This window comes from Anarhichas minor, unplaced genomic scaffold (genome assembly GCF_050575085.1).
Source record: "Anarhichas minor isolate MPS153535 unplaced genomic scaffold, ASM5057508v1 ptg000024l, whole genome shotgun sequence".
NCBI lineage: Eukaryota > Metazoa > Chordata > Actinopteri > Perciformes > Anarhichadidae > Anarhichas > Anarhichas minor.
The window spans coordinates 17,397,243-17,415,952 of NW_027466470.1; the positions used below are offsets into that span (position 1 = coordinate 17,397,243).

The following is an 18,710-nucleotide window of genomic DNA, read 5'->3' on the forward strand; positions in this document are numbered from 1 at the left end:
AAAGTAAGGACACACAGGCACGTGTAGGCTATGCAGTGTCACGCAGCGATAATCCATGAACATCCCAGCTATTTCCCATGCAAACACGCACCTCATCTTCTTATCACTTTTACACAAAGGACAGCTTGACACGTTTAATGCATCAACACCTCCTCAGCCCCAGAGGGCGAGGCAGCCTCTTCTACCTCCATGGACCCGTTTGTGTGCGAACACCTGGGAAACCTTTGTTTGTAGAATTTAGTTTTGTAGAATTAAGAAGCACCTGCATGCTACGGCCTGGATGGACTCGCTTACAATCGTTCTTTATTGGGTTTCCGTTGGCTAAAGTTGTGTATAGTACCTGCTACTTATTTTTGGTACCACCTCGGTCGAGGTTGCAAGCGAGCTGAGCCGATGCTAGAGGGCAGAGGTATAACAACACTCAGACCACTGATGGGTCAGAGACAATCCTCACGGGACATCCTGCACAAACATGACATTTTTTAGTAGCTAACAGCCAACCATTTTTACATTTTTAATAACTTTTTTCCAGACCGCAAAACCATGAGGTGGTCAGCTGACAAAGTGCACACATTCCTCTGTTTGATTGTTGATGAAAGGATCCAGCGAGGATCCTGAATGCACTGTCAGTTTCACTCTGCGTTGCTATGACGATCAGCTAAGAACTCCGCTTAGATTGATGGGGTAGTATCTGCTTTAAACACAAAATAAATCAAATTGAGCTGAATCGTGCAGTGGAAATGAGGCGTTATTAAGGATCCTTCCAGGAACTGTGTCAATGTGGGGCCTTCCTGTAGATCTCAGCTGGATGTTTTTTTTCTTCTTCTTCTTTTTTCGACGCCTCACATCCACAGTTCAACACGTGCATCATTGTGCAAAGTGCAGAGAGTGAAAAAAGTGTAATGCACAGAACGATGCGGAGCACTTAGGCGAGTGCGTGGAGCAGCCCGGCGCCTCGTGACGGCCTTCGCCACCTCCCAGCGAGGCCCGTCAACCACTGCTCGAGCGGACAGTCGGCTCAACGCGGCCTGTCACTTTAAATCTGAGTAATCACCTCGAGTCATCCACAGAGAATGACAAAGAGAGGGAGGAGAGACGGAGGATAAAGGAGGGCAGCGATCATCAGATGTGGGAAGCACATCCTTCCCTAGCTTGCGAACAGACACCTTTAAGTAGATACATTGTGTGTGTGTGTGTGTGTGTGTTTTACAACAGAAGGACAGTGCAGCTATTTGTGTCGCTGAGTAACAGCTGGCACCGCTCTGTCTTACATCTATTTCTATATCCCTTCGTCACCAACTCTCCCCTCAACCATAGTTTTCTCTTTACGAGTCAATGTCTCCAACGCGCCCACAGATTATGATGATGTTTGCTTGATAGAGTGCCTCGTATCAAGTTTTTATAGATGCTTCCTAATAGCTAGATCTTTAATGAGATGCTGCGGTTGAGATACATTTCAAAAAAGGCAGATAAAAGCTGATGCCGGAGATATAAGAGCCCGATGTAGGCTCAGAAGCTTTTATGAGTCAGAGAGTCTTGTTATGCTGTACATCACATCTGTCGCCACCCATGGAATAAGCAAGTGTTTGTGTGTGTGTGTGTGTGTGTGTGTGTGTGTGTCTTGTCTACGCATGCTCGTGCTCCGCTGTGACTTATGTGGGTCATCGGTGCCCTACGGTGCGGCATGCCCGGTCCTGTAGTGGAGGTGTGCTGATGTCAGGTTGCATTTAGCAGGGGCGGGGTGAATAACCAGGGATGTGTCCTTGTTATTACAGAGAAGAGCCAGAAGAAAGAAGCGTTGATCTGTTAAATTGGGAGACGGATGGAGAGAGGTCGGCCTTGGGTGCTGATCACTAACAGTGATGGATAACGGGGGCAGCAGGGCATCTGGGCGGCAACTTTGTAGCCTGAAAAACATTAGCTCAGGATAAATACTGACGTTAAGCAACCAGGAGTGGTTTCGTTTGTGTCAATGTGAGTCACTTTGCAAAGATTACACGCGCTACATGGATGCACACCGACGGTATCAATATTCAGAGACGCCTTGTCTTGCTGTAGCAGCTGTTACACACTTTTACACTTTTTGGATCTATAATTTGTGTTTCAGAGGCTTAATGTCCTGAATTGAACTGAAAATGCAAAGTGCCAGTTCCCCATTCCTGCAGGGAGGTGCTACGTAAGATATATCGTCATAGCAATGGGATGTACCATTTCATCATTGTGGAAGTTCCCCACAATCTCAATGGAAAAAATGAAATCGTTAGCTTGAATTTAAAAAATAATTAGCCTTTGCGGGGTAACGCTTGCTCTGAGGTCATCATCAGGAGGATCATGCGACTCGTGAGTGAGTGTGCACCTCTGTGTCTGTCCAGGGCTGTTGTCGCATTCTGCAGCAACAAACTGCATAATGTATTGGGTGGCCAGTTATAGCTGCATGCTCAAGGACCTCTCGTGGTTGTGGTGACACACACTTCCTCAAAACACCTTTTCTTGCCTGTTTCATACCGACATTGACGGCCTGCTTGTTGCTCACTCTGTGCTCTTAACCGACCGCTGGTAAAGCATCAAGTGCGTCTCGCTGCCTTCGTGTTCCACTATGACGTGTACTGATGTGAGCAAACCTTTCTTTTACAGATTTGAAAACCTTTAGAAACATTGATTCAGTTATTGGTTCTGTCTGAGAGTGACAGCAGCTTGTGTATATTTATTTGTGTGTGTTTGAGCAGTAGAGTAGACGTTCGCACACACGGGTATTGGAGCCTAGTGTGTAGGGGAAACACTCTTTTCCTGTGCTTGGGGGGGGGAAGGAAGGACGCTATCTCCAGTAACCAACACACACACACACACACACTGTAGTATGCTCATACGTACAGTAGGTCTAGAAATAGACTATGACTCCTGCACATGAACACACCCACCTTGCAGGGCCTGTCTATTATTTTTAAATTCCAAGCATCCCCCATAGATTATGGGATGACCGCCATGACTAACATCATCGCTGCTCAAAATATTGCTGTCGTAGGTGGCCTGTGGTTCATGCATTTGGAATAAAGCAACTGTCTCTGATATTTTCCTTCCCCCTACTGGAGGGTGAGAGATCCTGCCTCTCTGTAGCCCACCCCTGTAAACAGGATGCTCACGTGGGTGTCCCACCCATCTCCTTGCTTCCTCCACCGTGCATTCCCATGGCCAGACTGGAGCGTATTCCTCCATCCAGTCGTCCCACGTCTGTGTGAGATGGTTGTAAACGGTAACATCCGCACGGGAGAAGCTTTCAAACTTCTTTTATCACAAAAGCAGCCCACTCGAGCTGTCTGTATTGTTCTACCTCCACAAAATATCTGGGTCCGTCAACATTCAAGGGGAGGGGACAATTAGATGGATGATGCACATATGGAGATGGTTGATCACTGTCACTGTGTCAGTATGTGTGTGTGTGTGTGTGGATGTCAGCAAGGGGAAGAGCAGGACGAGGAGTAGTGTTTGTGCATATGCTTGTGTGGGAGAGAGCACGTTCCAACAAAAGGCCTAAAAATAGTAGGAATATGCCCATGTGACGTATTGAGGCTAAAAGCTTGTGAATAATTTGTCTAATGCAACACATCCCCCTTTCCCAAGCTCGGTAGTGAAAATCTGCGACTGCCGGTCGCCTCTGCCAGCCAGCGAAGTCGGGAAGGGGGTATAACCAGTCTGTTCAGTTACGCTCAGTCAGCCTGCCTGTCTGTTAGCAAGATGTCACATGGATTTGGAGGATATTTGGCAGACGACAGCTCTTGGCCTGAACAATACTGGTGTTGATTTTGGTGGTGATCTGGTGTTTACGATTCAGGCGTACCTGTCATGCTGCCTTCATTGTTTCCCCTCCTTCGTATTCAAGTACTTAAACCAAGAACATGTTAAGTACAAGCTTTATTTTTTAAAGGAAACCCAAATAGCCACTTGCTCAATGTAATAATATGGAAGTTATGAGTCTTGTTTTTTCAGTACATGCTGGTAGATCCTTTCCTGCAAGAAATGACATTGTCCGTTTGCTTCCTTATCTCATCCTTCCTATCTTTCCGTCCCCATGTTTCCTCTTAAAGGAAAGTTCAGTCCCCAGTTTAACTTGCTTATCTAAACCACTTATTTTGAAGTGAAAACGAAAGTGGACATCTGTTACGTTTGTCCGTCACCTCCTAAAAGTATTTGCGGGTCCAGCTATGTGCTCTGGTTCACAGGTACACACATACCTACAATAATAGAAATCGTTCGCTCCCTGCACACTCCACTTGTTTCTGAGGTGCAATAAACGAGCATGGAGATCAACAGTGGAGGGGACGGGGGACAGAGGAGGGACAGTTTGGAGGTGTTGTACGCAGTGCAAGTAAGGCAAAACAAAACATCCTGATTCTGATTTTCAATACTGAAAAAAAAGTGGCCGAAACTTTGATAGATGATTGTATCATTTTCTAACATCTCAAACAAAACCCAGATACCACTTCAAGACACACTGAGCATAGTTTTTATGGCCCTTTCAAATGTTTCCATCAATATTTTCTCCTAAAACTTTACAAGTATCTTTCTTCTGGTATTTGGTACAAATTAAAATCTTGATGTGCGCTTACTGAACTTTTTATTTTTGTGGAGAACAGAGATATTTCTCTGTCAAAGTAAAAACAAACAAAAAGAAACCGTCTACTTCATTGTGATTTCATTCAGATCTTTGTATAGAATCTTTTGGCAGAATTATGCACATTAACCTGTAAGCGCATAATGAAGATGAAGCATTAGGAATATCACAGATGTCTCTCACATCCTCATAGCTCATTAAAACATATTTATCCATATTTATCTCTAGATTCGGATTGCCGGCTTCTGATTACTGCTGTGAAGACGAGGCTGCCAGAGCACTGAGAGAAATTATGAAAAGCAGGTTATGCCAGTTAAATTGTCATATACAGTACATTATAGATGGCTTCACAGATTTTGGCACAGTGTGAACTGCATTTGCTGTAATATATTTAAGGCATTGCCTTGACACAGGCTTATAAATACTCCTTCACATAAAGGAATAAGACACATATCTCTTCCTCTAGAACCACCCACCCGGGTTTCACTTTTGCCTCATTGCTATTTCGCCCGTGTACCTGGCCACTCCATATGGAATGAATATTAATGCTAGATTGCGGTATATGTCATGCATGCGGTTGGTAAAAGTCGTGTGACTTTGTAATCAGCTGCCAGTGTTGCATTCTCACACTTTGTTTTTTCCTCAGAAGATTAGTAATAAGCGGTGAGACGGCTGCATCTTTGCACGTTGTGCAGTTTTTGAGAGGCTTGTGCTCTTTGCCGTACCCTCTAGTCATGTATTAGTCTCTGCTGTTCAAGCACACCACAACAGCTCACCCTTGTAATCAAACATGACTCCTTATCAACATTTAACAATAGCGTGTTGGGTTACGCACTCAGCATTTAGTCAAATCAAATATCCTTTTGCTAGGTTATTGATTCTGCTGTTAACACAAGATTGGCTCGTAGCACGGAGTAAAGGTCAAGGGTTCGGTGGCCGTGCCTGTTTTAAAATTGAATCCCGCCTGTGTACCTGTCAGTGAACATCATTATAACATATGTATGTATTGTCATAACGCCCAGCACAAATAAGCACACCTCTCTGGTCAGAATGTTATTAAACTCTGCTGAGTGGGTTGGGTGAGAGTACAGTACTCTGTGTGCCTTACAGTCAGCATGCGAAAAGACCTGAATTATTCATTGCGGGTTCGCGGCTGCTTTACTGACTCTCCCTCCGCAACCCCTTCAGCGTGTGTTTGAGTGGAATATGTGTGAAAGAGACCATGCGGGACGGATACAGCTAGTTTACAGTATAGGCCCACGGGATGTGGGACACTTTCTAAGGCCATCTGTCTCTCGGAAAGGAAAACTTCCACGCCATGAATCTCTTTTGGCCCAATGAGTGAGGTTAAAACATGCTGCGAGCAGAACGAGCCATAGATAGAATGGAGAAAGCCAGGCTGCCGGACAGATAGGAGAGAAATGACAGGGGAGGGTGGGAGCACGGCGCATGCCTGCCCGGGGAGTTTTTTTGCGGAGGTGGAGGTAGACGGAAAGCAGGTGGATGTTTAGACAGAACGATAAGACAGCCTGGCTGACAGAACGCCTGATAAGCAGCCTTGACTGTCAGGTTTGGCAGGCCGGCGGTGAAGTGAGAGAACAGGGCACGGTGGAGAGGCACACAGACGGGCAAAACTGAATAAAGGCAGCTCAGAAATTGTAAGAGAATAATTTGGAAGAAGTGCACCTGGTATTGGATTTGACACCGTTAACGTGGAGCTGCACTGAATTCAAATCGAGACCATTCAATTCATGTGCAAAGTGGGACATCCAGTACACTTGTGCTGAATGTATTTGGATCTTATGCTAGCCCAGCAGTGTGATGGTGTTCAGAGCAGAGCTCCCCTGCTATTCATTTCAGAAATCACACAACCATTTCAATCTGTCAGACACAAACTTGTTTTTAGCAGCTGCCCAGACTGAAACATATTGAAATCGTGTATAGCTCAGTATTTTAATTCGTCCAATACTTCATTACCAAATACCTTTATCATTTAGTGCTTATTAACACGTTTTAGCTTGCTAACATGCTATACCAAGATGGTGAACATTTTACCTGCTAAACATTAACATGTTTTGTCATTGTTAGAAAGTTAGCTTGCTGGTGTTAGCATTTAGCTCAAAGCTAAGACAGCACATTCTCACAGAGCTGCTAGCATGGCTGAAGGCTCTTGTTTGGTTTTGACTTTGTGTATTTATAAGTAGCATTGTGTACCTGTCGTATAAACACCATGAAATATACTTTATTCAGAGTGGTGGTATAGTAATTTCCTCCTTAAATAGTACCTATTAATTTCACAGACGTGTGTTGAGGTCTACAGTGCTAACTACACGAAACATCTCTTTCTTTGTTCCCAGGGAAGCCCCAAAGCATCGAGAGCTCAGAGCGGGTCCAGCTGTCGGGGACGTACAACGTCCGGAAAGGGAAGCTCCAGCTGCCGGTCAACCGCTGGACCAGGCGGCAGGTCATCCTGTGCGGCACCTGCCTCATCGTGTCCTCCGTCAAGGAGAGCCAGACGGGGAAGATGCACATCCTGCCGCTCATTGGAGGAAAAGTAAGTCGGGAGTCGCACCACGACTGGCATTACATCATCTTTTTATGGTGATCTTATGTAATTTATTCTTTGGATCATAAACTCATAATGTCATATCACCAGTGAGCGACCTGATAAAGCCACTCTTATTGCCCTCTGCCAATGTCTCCCTGCGCAGTGAAGATTGCTCTTGAGGACATTTTACCTTGAACAAATGTTTGTCCTTTAGTGACACTGAGCAACGCTTCCAGCTTTGATCATTTCAGCTCAAGGTCAAACAGAAAGGGTTCAAGCCAGGTTTCTTTTTTTCTTTTTTACAAAGTCAAAATGTTTTCAGTATTCTGCGTCCATTCTATTCAGAGTCCATTTTTAATCTAGAGTCATAATGCTATAATGTTCAGAGTAATGGATCATCTCAGCATTCAAGTAGCCCTATTTCGCTCTTTATTTAATAAGATTTGCCTCCCCAAAAATGACCTTCATCCGTTCATTGCTTTATGGATCTGTTTATCTGCAAGGCCACTAAATAAGCTCCAAGGGCTCTCCTGAATAACCGGCCACTTCTACCTGCCTGCCTGACACAAAGTACACTTCAAACTCCGCCACGCCCGGTTTTTAAACATTTCACACACAGCACGTGACCTCTAGTCAACTATTCATTCATGCACTTGCCCCTGCATGTGCCTTTGTGTGGTGAGTTGAATGCGTGCCAGTATTGTACTCAAACACATAACTAGTCAGCCATTTATTCACAGTGTCCATGTGCTTGAGTCCGTGTGACTTTGCGTGTCTGAAATGCAGTTTCACATACATTTATTCTTGCTCTTGACACGCACATGTGTTAAATATATGATCACCCATGCCTTGTATATATTGTTAAGTGTGCTTCTGGTTGACTGGATTTGTCTACCCTGCAGCCATTAAGTGTTATTTCCTTCAACAGAAGCTGTTTAGAATAACTGCTAATGTATTAAGACGTCCATGTGTCCTCTTTTCCTCTCTGCTTCTGTTATTATGTAACTTTCAACTCTACATTCTCCGGTGTGTGTTTGTGTCTTTCTGCAGGTGGAGGAGGTGAAGAAGCACAACCACTGTCTGGCTTTCAGCTCGGCGGGGCCTCAGAGTCAAACCTACTACGTCAGCTTCGACAGCTTCACGGAGCACCTGCGCTGGCACAGACACGCTGCCAAGGTACTGTGTGTGTGTGTGTGTGTGTGTGCATGCATGAGAGTTACCTACGGGTCAGCTGCGTTGTGTCTCCAAACATGCGTGACTGCAAGTGGAAGTATGACAATATGGGAGCCACTACGATCCCGCTGCCCGTACAGTATGAGCTGAGAGTGAGTGAAAACTCCACCGACACATAACAACCACTCGTGGCTCTCGCTCCTTTCTCTCATTTGAACTCAAGTAGGCCACAGCCAGAAAACCTCTTTTCTAAATATGAACAGGGGCATGCATGTCACCAGCACCCAGAGGGCCACTCAGAATAGAAGCCTGGGTAGAAGCAGCACGTGCAAGAGTGACGACTAGCTAACACCACGCTGAAAAGCTCGCAGGGCGTAGATCCTCTCTTTAAAGACGAGGTGGACGTTTATGCTTTCATTTTGTTTTAGATAAGCTTTGTGTGTTTCCATAAATTTGACTAACAAATCGCAGGTTAACTGCTCAACGCACCTGCAGTGCAACTAGATTCACGCAATGACGTAATGTTAGGTCGCTAACCTGTTGAACTTTTCCTCGACTTCACCTGACTCCCTAATCCTAAGAAGATTGGCCATTGAGTGACATTTGACCACTTAGCAGCGGGCTACACACACAAACTCACACACACACACACTCACCCACACACACACACACACACACACACACACACACAGTAAACCAGTTTAAGTCTTGTTCTTGTGTTTGTGATAATCCTGTTTAACTCCACGTTTCTCTTCCTCTCTGTTACCGCTCCACTCGTCTCGCTGTCCTCCCCGCCTCCATCTAGATGGTGTCCCAGAGGATCAACTCGGTAGATCTGTCCTGCTGCAGCCTGGAGCAACTTCCCCCCAACCTCTTCTACAGCCACGACCTCACCCACCTCAACCTAAAACACAACTTCCTGCCTGCAGACCAGCGGCTGCAGCAGCTGCAGAGGTACAGTGACATCATCACAAATGTACAGTAAACACACCTGAGGATGAACTAATGGGAGGGAGAGGAGGACCGTGTTACAGATCGGGGGAGTTGACAGTTCAGGCCGGTTTGGGCATGATGAGACTCGACAAGGTTTAGCAAAGTTTTGCATAATTTTGCCCTCAATAGGAGCTGGGCTGGGCTGTGGTACAAGGAGGGGAAAGACGAGACACGGGCACAGTGAGGTGTCGCTAGACATAGCAGGTCACGGCTGGCCGGTTTGGCCAGCTTTAGCTTTCCCCTGCAATTTGCGAGCCGTCGACCTGAGCAGTCTCGGACTTCGGCCATCGGCACACGGGGGAGCAAATAGGCTAGCCAGGACCGTGCCGTACCAGGCTAGGCCAAACGAGCCCAGAGCCCAGAAGGGTAGATGAGTCTGCAGGGAAGCTTTTAATGTGCTTGGCCTCCCTCACTCTCTCTCTCTCCATGGGCACCATCTGCTGCATGCTTATCATGGTCCCAGATTAAAGCCCACAGCCAAGACGTGTGTGTGTGTGTGTGTGTGTGTGTGCACAAATGTGTTTGCATTTATGTACACAGTGGTACATGTGTGTGCCTGACAGCCTTTCTTACTGAAGATTATTGCCAGAAGATTTTCGTCGTTGGAGTGAGTGAATTGTGTGAATGTGACGCTCGGGTGTGTGTGTAAGCGACGTTTGCAGAATGAAGTGTCTGTGTGTGTGAGAGGAGGAGAGAGTCGCTTGCTTGTATGCAACAGAGACAAAAAAGTGGCTGCAGGCTACAGATTTGGGGTCAGTGCATACAAAGTCTTGATACAGTATGGCAGTCATTTTTTATTTTCTTGTTAAGATGACTGCACTGACATGGAATGTGTGTGTGTGTGTGTGTGTGTATGGCTGTGCACGTACAATCTGGCATGCTTGCGTGTCTTCCAGAGAAAGAATTGTGAATGAGTGGGAGGTCATGATTTTATCATGTTCCTTTAAAAGACCGGTGTTAAAAAAGACGACGATGCAAGGGACACATCTCGTTTAAAAAACAATCTGGGTGAGTGATGCACAGCTCCCCTGTTGGTCAAGCGAGGTATCATCCATTTATCTTTGCCAAACCTAAGTAGGCTCATCCGCATTTGACCCAGCATGACAGAAAAAGAGGTCAGTAATGAGAAAGAGATGAATAGCTGGCTGAAAATAGAGCCGTTTTGACAGAAACGTGTAGTTACTTGAGTAGCTCGCTTTGCCCCTGACAGGCTGGAGTCGAAAACAATACCGCTCTGTGCTCGGCCCCCATGGATGTGGGTGTATGTGTTTTGGTGTGGACAGTTGTGTGAGCGTGTTTTTGTTTCAGTATAAACACCGGCTTTCAGTGACATCTAACGTGGGGTCATAGTGCTTTGTGTTTTTCCAAGAGGAATGGAATGTGTGAACCTGCCACATGCCTCTCCCCTGCTCTCGCCTTTCCTCTCTGGCCAAATGCTAACTGGTGGCTGATTTGTCAATCAGATATGCATACAATCAGTCGTCTGGGGATACGAGCTGTCTCCTCTGGCACGGGACTGCCTTCCCAGCATGCATCCCACTGTGAGACAGAGGTCACCGCTCACACGCATATGAGATAAAAGACAAGTGTTTAAGACAAGTGAAGGAATTAAAGTTGCATTCATTTATGTTTTGGGCCGCTTGGCATGTTTTCTACCCTATAAAGTGGACATGGTGAACATTTCTGCAAGCAGTTGCTGTTTTACATATTCAGCCGACACAGAATAACATTAGCATTCATTTAGTGTGTGTGTGTGTCTCTGCCCACCTAATGAATCGAAGTCCAATACCCACACTCCTTTTACTTCATGTTTGCTCTTCATCAAGTCCTGAGAGATATATCTGGCTGTTCCTTTTGGTTACAACAGCTAGAGATGAGGTTGATGACGGTGGAGTTGTAGTCTGGAGAACCAAAACAAAGCGATAAAGAGGCTGAAAGGCTCTGCAGAGCTGAGGGGAACTGCAGAGTCAGATGATAATTTCACAAAAATAATGTTTGGGGGAACTTTAAACCTGCGTTTACAGATGTCTTTGGTCACAACATTGACACGTCGTGGCCTTTTTAAAGTTGTTTATTTACACAGAGCAGCATTATACTTTCATTTATTCCTGTCCCCTTGATGAATGCAACACCAATATCCACACCATTCAGTTCTGTTTTGGTCTCCAGCAACTTCTACCAATAAATATCTGTCTTCAGCTTGCTAATCGCTAACTTTGTCTCTCCGCCATCAAGTGTAGGATGGGGATTAGGTTTATAAAAGTGGACTTTGAGGGGTGAAAGTGACTGCACAGGTCTCATTAAACCTCTTTGACAACATGAACACACACACACACTGCAGGCCTCAGACCTCATGGCGTCTGCCATTCTGTCCACTATGAGGAGTCAAATCATGTTACTAAAGTGAACCACTTACTTACTTACTCCTCTTCATCCTCTGTGGGTAGTTAGGCTGCATGTGGTCCTTGGCGACCTGTTTGGCCTCTCCTCATGAAACGAGCATCTCGTCCAGCAGCTCCTCCAACTTCAAGACGCACCAGCGAGCAGGGACAGATTTTAAAGCCTTTGCAAAAACTTATTTTTGGACCAAATGCTACTTTTACACATTAAAAAAATATATTTTGATTTAACTGAGCTGCATCAAATAATGCAAATTATAAATAACGAACCAATAAAATGAATCGCTTTTGACGTTTTATTCATGTTAAAGGTTACTTTGAATGATTTTAACCAATGATAACGTAGAAAAACAAAAGATTGGACATTGGGAACCGGACACATTTCGTGACGGTTCCGGGTGAATGGTTAAAACAAGTTAGTCGAGAGCCCTGCGATCAAGCCTTCACATAGAAGAGGAGTACTGCATATCTGTAGGATTCTCTTTGGGGCGTGACTGCGAGCCAAAAAACTCAGTTGATCCATTGACCATCTAAATAATTACGAGTGCAGCTTTAAATGCACCTGGAAATGAGCAAAAGGAGAAAAGAGAACAGCATGATCACACAAAATGACGGAGCATGACACGGACTAGGAGAGAGTCTGAGGAGGGAGTGAGAGCATTACTCAGCACATTGCAGGGGTTGATTTAATGGTGGAATGACATTCTCCCGCCCACACTCTGCTGGAGTCACCCTCAGCTGGAATTACTTTGGCCGGCCTAATCAATAGCCCTGACGTCTCGGTTGCCTTTTTCCTCCATCACCATGACATATAGTGTGTGCATGTGTGTGTAACCTGTGTGTGTGTGCGCACAATGGGAGGTAAACCAAGACGTGCCAGTTTAAGCAGCTGCTCCAGCCCGCGGTGCTATTATGGCGCAGTGCCCATCTCCGGCTCTCGCCATGGCTGCTCCCTCTCTCTGTGTGCAGATGATAGGTGATAACAGGTCCCATGTGCGTGTCTGTATGTGTGGGGATGGATAAATAAAGACCCCCCCATACCGAGGGGCTAACCCCTCTGAAGGTCACCGCTCTGCCATGGGACACCGAGCCAAATGCCAGCGGTCACTGTGTTTGAATGAACAACACGGACGTCAACACTGCGCTTGTTTTCTCAACAATCAAACGTGAAAGGTTCAGGCGGGTTGTATCTCTCTGTGTGTTTTCACTTAAACAGAGTCTGCGTTAAGCTATACTTTGATGCATTGCCCATGAAGAGATTCATTAATATATTCATGAATATCTTCCGCTCTCTTACAATATCTATGTTGACAAGATGCAACTACATCTCCAATCGCTCGCTCACACTTCTCTTCTCGTCGCTTTCTCTTCTCCTTTTCTTCTTCTTCTTCTTCTCCTAATTTGTCTTTTAAACTTTTATCCTCTACTTGCAGATTTTCTCGTCTGCGAAGCCTCAACCTGTCCAACAACCACCTCTGTCAGTTCCCCCTGGCAATCTGTGACATCCCCACGCTGACGGAGGTCAACCTCAGCTGTAATTACCTCACCTGTGTCCCGAGCTCCGTGGGAGCCATGACCAAGTAAGTAGCGGAAGGAAGCGACTGAGGATACAGGATGTTAACCAACAATATTTATGTTGCAAGATTGAAATCAATATCTTCACACATTGGTTGTTCTTCCTTTTGTTGGTTGTTCTGCTAACCTCTCCCTACTCTTGGTAATTATATAGCACCCTTTCACTTATTGTAGCGGGTCGTTACTGCCGAGTCGGGGCTAGTGCTTGCTTGCATCGAAGCTATCTCGGGGCTTGGTGGGAAACCAGTGAGATCTTTTCAACAAACCAACCAACAACATAGCCAAATGTGGGAGTTACCTAGCAACAAGTACATGGCATAACAACCACCGTGGTTCACCTAACTAGTTTCGACATGTGAGCAAACAACAACACAACGTGCACGGATCGTCTGTGATGCTTTGCCCGGGACATTTTGTCTTCCGTGGCCTGTCCCTGGTCTGTTTGTGGTTATTTTCTAGGCCATGCAAGTCAAGTTTAAAGCATAACTTTTATATATATTTTCTTCATCATAAAAGTTTGTTTGGCTTGTTATTTTGGCAATCTTTTGTGGGAGAATCCAATTTTGACCATCTCCTCCTTCATTGTGGTGCACATCTTCGCTTTTCACATTTCTCTTGAGGACTGTGTCCCTCGAAAATAATCACGGATTTCTATTTCTATGCCAACCTTTTCAAGAGGATGGTACCAATCGGATTTCACTGGCCCGAAAACCAGTTTGTTCCATTGGGAATACTCCGAACATTAGAAGTTTTGGTCGGGCTCCAGTGTCGCTCCCCTCTGCCTGTGGGGAAGCTGTTTACTCACTCTTTAAAGGAGTGTCAGCAGAAATGTGTAAAAATATTCCAAACTAATTGGGTCTTAAATTCATGCATTATTGGGCAGAATCTACCCCACCGTGACAATAGGGAATACATAGACGAGTCTCGTAGTAGCTGGGTCACTACTGACTCATGGGTAGTACACGTGCTTTACACTCAAAGCTCATTATGAGTCGAACATATCGGTATGTGTGTTGAAGCCGGGCTAGACGAGAAGTTAATCTACAGGAATGATCTGGTATGCCTGTAAATTCCTGAAGTGTCCGGTACGGCGCGTATGCCGCTTCTGCCATCTGCTGGACGTCAGATGTACTGATTACGAATGCTGAAGCGGTCTAACCTCGTGTTCCTCTCTCTCGCTCTCTAGTTTGCAGACGTTCGTATTGGATGGCAACAGTCTAGACGAGCTGCCCATCGAGCTGGGCTCCCTCCAGAGGCTAAGCTACTTGGGCCTTTCCTTCAACCAGTTCAACCACGTGCCACAGGTGCTGGAGCAGTTGGCCTCCGTGGAGAAGCTGTGCATGGCTGGAAACAGCCTCGACACGCTCACCCTGCAGAATTTCCGACTGCTCCGGGTCAAACACATCGATCTGAGGTATGGCAGTTTAGGTAGATTGTTACAAGTATTCATTAAAATGGATGGATTATGTTATGGGTTATATGGATGAACTACTTGTTTTTAAGAACAAGCATCACTTAAAGTCCCCAGTCATGCTTTCTCCAAAGCTATGAACTCAACGACACATGTCATCCCACTAATGATGGAAACACGAGCCGACAGCCAAACAGCACGGAATCAGGAAATCATTTGCTTTTAGTGGCTCCATCAGGTCTCTTCCCGTTGTCTGCAAAAAGCGCAGTGCTGCAGTGACTTGCACTATTTTTGAGTTAATACTTCACCTCTTGTGACTTTGCTTAAAAGAGGTCAGTCGATACATTTTCCAGCATTCCTGCTTGGGCAAAGATCGCCTGGTATCTCTGATGAGGATGATGAGGATGATGAGCGCTGCGGCGCTTTGGTTCTGTCGATTTATTTCCAGAAAAGTTCTGAAACGATCGATCAAGTAATCGACGAGTTTATTGTTCCAGCTGACAAATACAATTAATTGATTAATCGTTCGGTCTATAAAATGTAAAAAAAAAAAAAAAAAGAAGTTTAAAAACTTGACACAAGTTCCTGGGGTCAAAGAAGACTTTAATAAAAATGTTGTTTTCTTTTGTAAGAAGAACAATTGTAAACCCAAAGATATTCATTGACTTTATTTGGCTGCTTTACTCAGAGTTTTGGACTGCTCATCGGACAAAATCGGATATTTGAAGATGTCGTCTTGGGCTTTCGGGAATTATGCATTTTGGGAGTTAACCACCAATTAAGAAAAATTCTCAACGGATCAGTCGAAAATGAAAATAATCAACACTAGTTGATGCCCTTATCAAGTCAGCGGGCATTTTCTTTGGTTTCCTATGTAAGAAGGAATAGTACATGGAGACCTCTAGTGTTTGATATTAAATAGATACGTTATTTTAACACACACACAATATATAATCAAGAAATTGTGAAATAATCAACTGTTTAAAATAGTCTGTATTTATATTTTTTATGTATTATCAGGTTTGGCTTTGGGTGATCTCTAATAATGAAATGCTTAAACATTAAACTATCGCTACTAGGTGACAGAACAGAAGTGCAACACATTCACACACACACACACACACACACACACACTAAATCAAAAAACAACTTCCATCAGTGTTTGACACAGAACAACGTAGGACTAAACAGAAGCCAAGAAGCTGCTGCACAACATATATATCAGCCTTCACCTGAGGCATGTTCCCCGGCTCGTAAGAAAGGCCACACTTCAGCCTGATCCGGTCTGTGCTGAGCCTTTGCCCGCTCCCTCTGTCAGGTTGAATAAGATCTCCAGCATGGTGCCAGATGAGCCTGACCTGCTGAGGCACGTAACCCAGCTGGACGTGAGGGACAACCGGCTGACGGACCTGGACGCCTCGGTCTTCCCCCGACTGGAGGTGCTTCACTGCGAGAGGAACCGCATCGCCTCCCTCAAGGCCAAGGGTTGCTTGCTCAAAGGCATCTACGCCTCCAACAACGGTGGGTTTTGGCACGCTAGACTTCATGTGTGGTTAAAGAAAAGACAGACCCCCTTCCCATCTCACATCACCACCACCACCTCTAAACTGAAATCAAAATAACTCGCATCTCCCCTCACAGATGCCACTCCTTCCTCTTCTATATGCACCTTTATTTCACCCCCATGCTCTTCTCTCGACATGCACTCATTTTTCTTGTCGGTGCTGCAGTCTCATGGTCTCTCTCCATCATTCCTCTCTACCTTGTCACCGCCACCGACCCTCCCCCCTCCCGAACGCTCCCCTCCATTTTCCATCTACCTGCTTTTGTAATGGGCCGCTGTCTGTCCTTGCTGTAGGTTAATGTGTTTGGATTTCTCCCCACAGAGCTCCGGCAACTGGATGTAAGTCCTGTGCCCTCCAATCTCAGTTACATGGACATCTCCAGGTGAGAAGAATTCCACACACACACACACACACACACACAAATCATGCTGCCAATCAGAAAAATATTTTGTGTTTCATTTTAATGTTCAGTTTTCAAGAGAGAAATATTAGCTTCAAAGATGTTAAAGTAGCTGATAAAGTAATCTTTGAACGTTAGAGGTCACTCTTAAGACTCGACAGCGTCCTTGTGGTCAAAAAGAAAGGGACGGAAAGAGTACTTTCATTTTCAAGTGTTGTATTGATTTTATTTTTTGAATCCTTTTGAGACCTTTTGAGAGTTGTAATTTCTTTTGGCAGAAACACAACACAGCTGAGACTTCACTGACCTCAACAAAGTAAATCTGAAATAGTACAAAATATGGGAAGAAAGACCAATTTTCAAGCAGAAACTGAAGTTGCTGCCTTTTTCTTTTTTTAGAGCAGAGTTGTGAATTCAAACAGATGCAGTATCGCAGTACATTATATTCAATGTTCGGTATCTCGCTTTACAAACGGCACATTATTCATCATCATCATCACCCCGTCTCCTCCTGTAGGAACCATATGGAGTCCCTGCCAGACTGGCTGTGTGAAGCTAAGAAACTGGAAGTTCTGGACATGAGCCACAACCTCATCACTGAGCTCCCGGCGTGGTGAGTCTCTCTCTCTCAGCAAATGTGTCCGTTAGCCTGTAAATGGAGTACAGCGCTGCATTATTCTCCCTGCCCTTTTGTCGGCCAGTCATCTATCCCCCATAGGGCCTCATAAATCACACCGATAGCCTGTAACCTCCGTCCCTTCTCTTCCTCTTTATATAGCCTTTCAGAAGGTCAGCTGCAGCTCACGTCCTCCTCTTCTTTCTGTCTCGCGTCAGCTCTTGTCAGCCCTCCTCCCTCTGCTTTTCTCTTTTTCATTTGTGCTCCTCCTCTGGTCCCCTCATTATCTGCAGATTTATTTTTTGCCCAATAAGTGTCAGGATGATTCATTTCAGCTGCAGGCTCCACTAGAGGCGCTGCTATTTTCTGTTTCCACATCATCATCATCATCATCATCCTCGCCCCCATCCTCTCCCTGCACTATCCTCATTGCTATGACTGTTTCGGGCCTCTCGTTCAGCGACGTATCTACGCATCTATGCGCCACTCTTGGTCTACATGTTCACCCCTTCGTGTTCTAGTACTGACCCAACCATCTGTGTATTCTTCCTGCCGCAGGTTGTTTTGCAGCAACAGTCTGAGGAAGCTGAGTGCAGGACACAACCGGTTGCAGAAGCTTCCCGAAAGAGTGGAGCGTCCTCTGCTGGAGGTTTTGGACATACAGCACAATCAACTGGTGGAGCTGCCCTGCAACCTGTTCCTCAAATCTGACAGGTAGCATTCATCAGCAGCTGGAAGGGATTTGTTGTTTATCAGATAATACACCCCGGCATCTTCCAAGAAGATTAAACAATGAGAAAAAAAAGAACGTATATGAAGATGAAGGACAGAAATTATGAGTAGGATTTTAATCGAGGGCAAGAGGCCCGAAGGGCAAGGATGACAGGCAAATAATAAACAACCGACCAGGACAAGGTTGGGTTAGAGGGCGAGGTTTCAATGAAGGGGGGGGTCATAGAAGTAGGAAGCCACATAGAAGTTTGTAATTAAAGTGACTTGTCACTATTTTTCATATCCCTGTCTGAAGGAGCACAAAAGATGAGTCTGTACTTTAACTTTTTACTTTCAGCTTACGGTGCGTAAATGCGTCGGCCAATAAGCTAGAGCACCTGCCGCCATCCAGCCTATCGGAGGAGAGCCACAGCATCCTGCAGGAACTCTACCTGACCAACAACCGGCTGACGGATAAGTGTGTTCCCCTGCTAACGGGCCACACACACCTGCGTGTTCTGCACATGGCCTACAACCATCTCCAGACCTTCCCGGCCAGGTAAACAACCCAAAGAGATTCAATTTACGAGGATTTAAAGAATGGATTAGGCAGCAAATCTTCACATGTGGGATGCTGGAACCATAGAATGTGGCCAGTTTTCCTTGATAAATAAATAAATTGTTGATTTATTTTCTGTTATTCAACGAAT

At 45.3% G+C, this 18,710-nt stretch overlaps 1 protein-coding gene across 1 annotated transcript in view; it reads left to right on the forward strand.

Annotated features, from left to right (window-relative positions):
• phlpp1 (PH domain and leucine rich repeat protein phosphatase 1) overlaps positions 1-18,710 on the forward strand; it is a 44,819-nt gene that overhangs the window by 21,440 nt on the left and 4,669 nt on the right. Inside the window, exons 2-11 of the mRNA XM_076098315.1 lie at positions 6,967-7,163; positions 8,208-8,333; positions 9,136-9,284; positions 13,156-13,302; positions 14,484-14,711; positions 16,027-16,229; positions 16,595-16,655; positions 17,191-17,286; positions 17,848-18,003; positions 18,359-18,559. Coding sequence (XP_075954430.1) covers positions 6,967-7,163; positions 8,208-8,333; positions 9,136-9,284; positions 13,156-13,302; positions 14,484-14,711; positions 16,027-16,229; positions 16,595-16,655; positions 17,191-17,286; positions 17,848-18,003; positions 18,359-18,559 — 1,564 coding nt within the window. The remainder of the gene's footprint in view (positions 1-6,966; positions 7,164-8,207; positions 8,334-9,135; positions 9,285-13,155; positions 13,303-14,483; positions 14,712-16,026; positions 16,230-16,594; positions 16,656-17,190; positions 17,287-17,847; positions 18,004-18,358; positions 18,560-18,710) is intronic.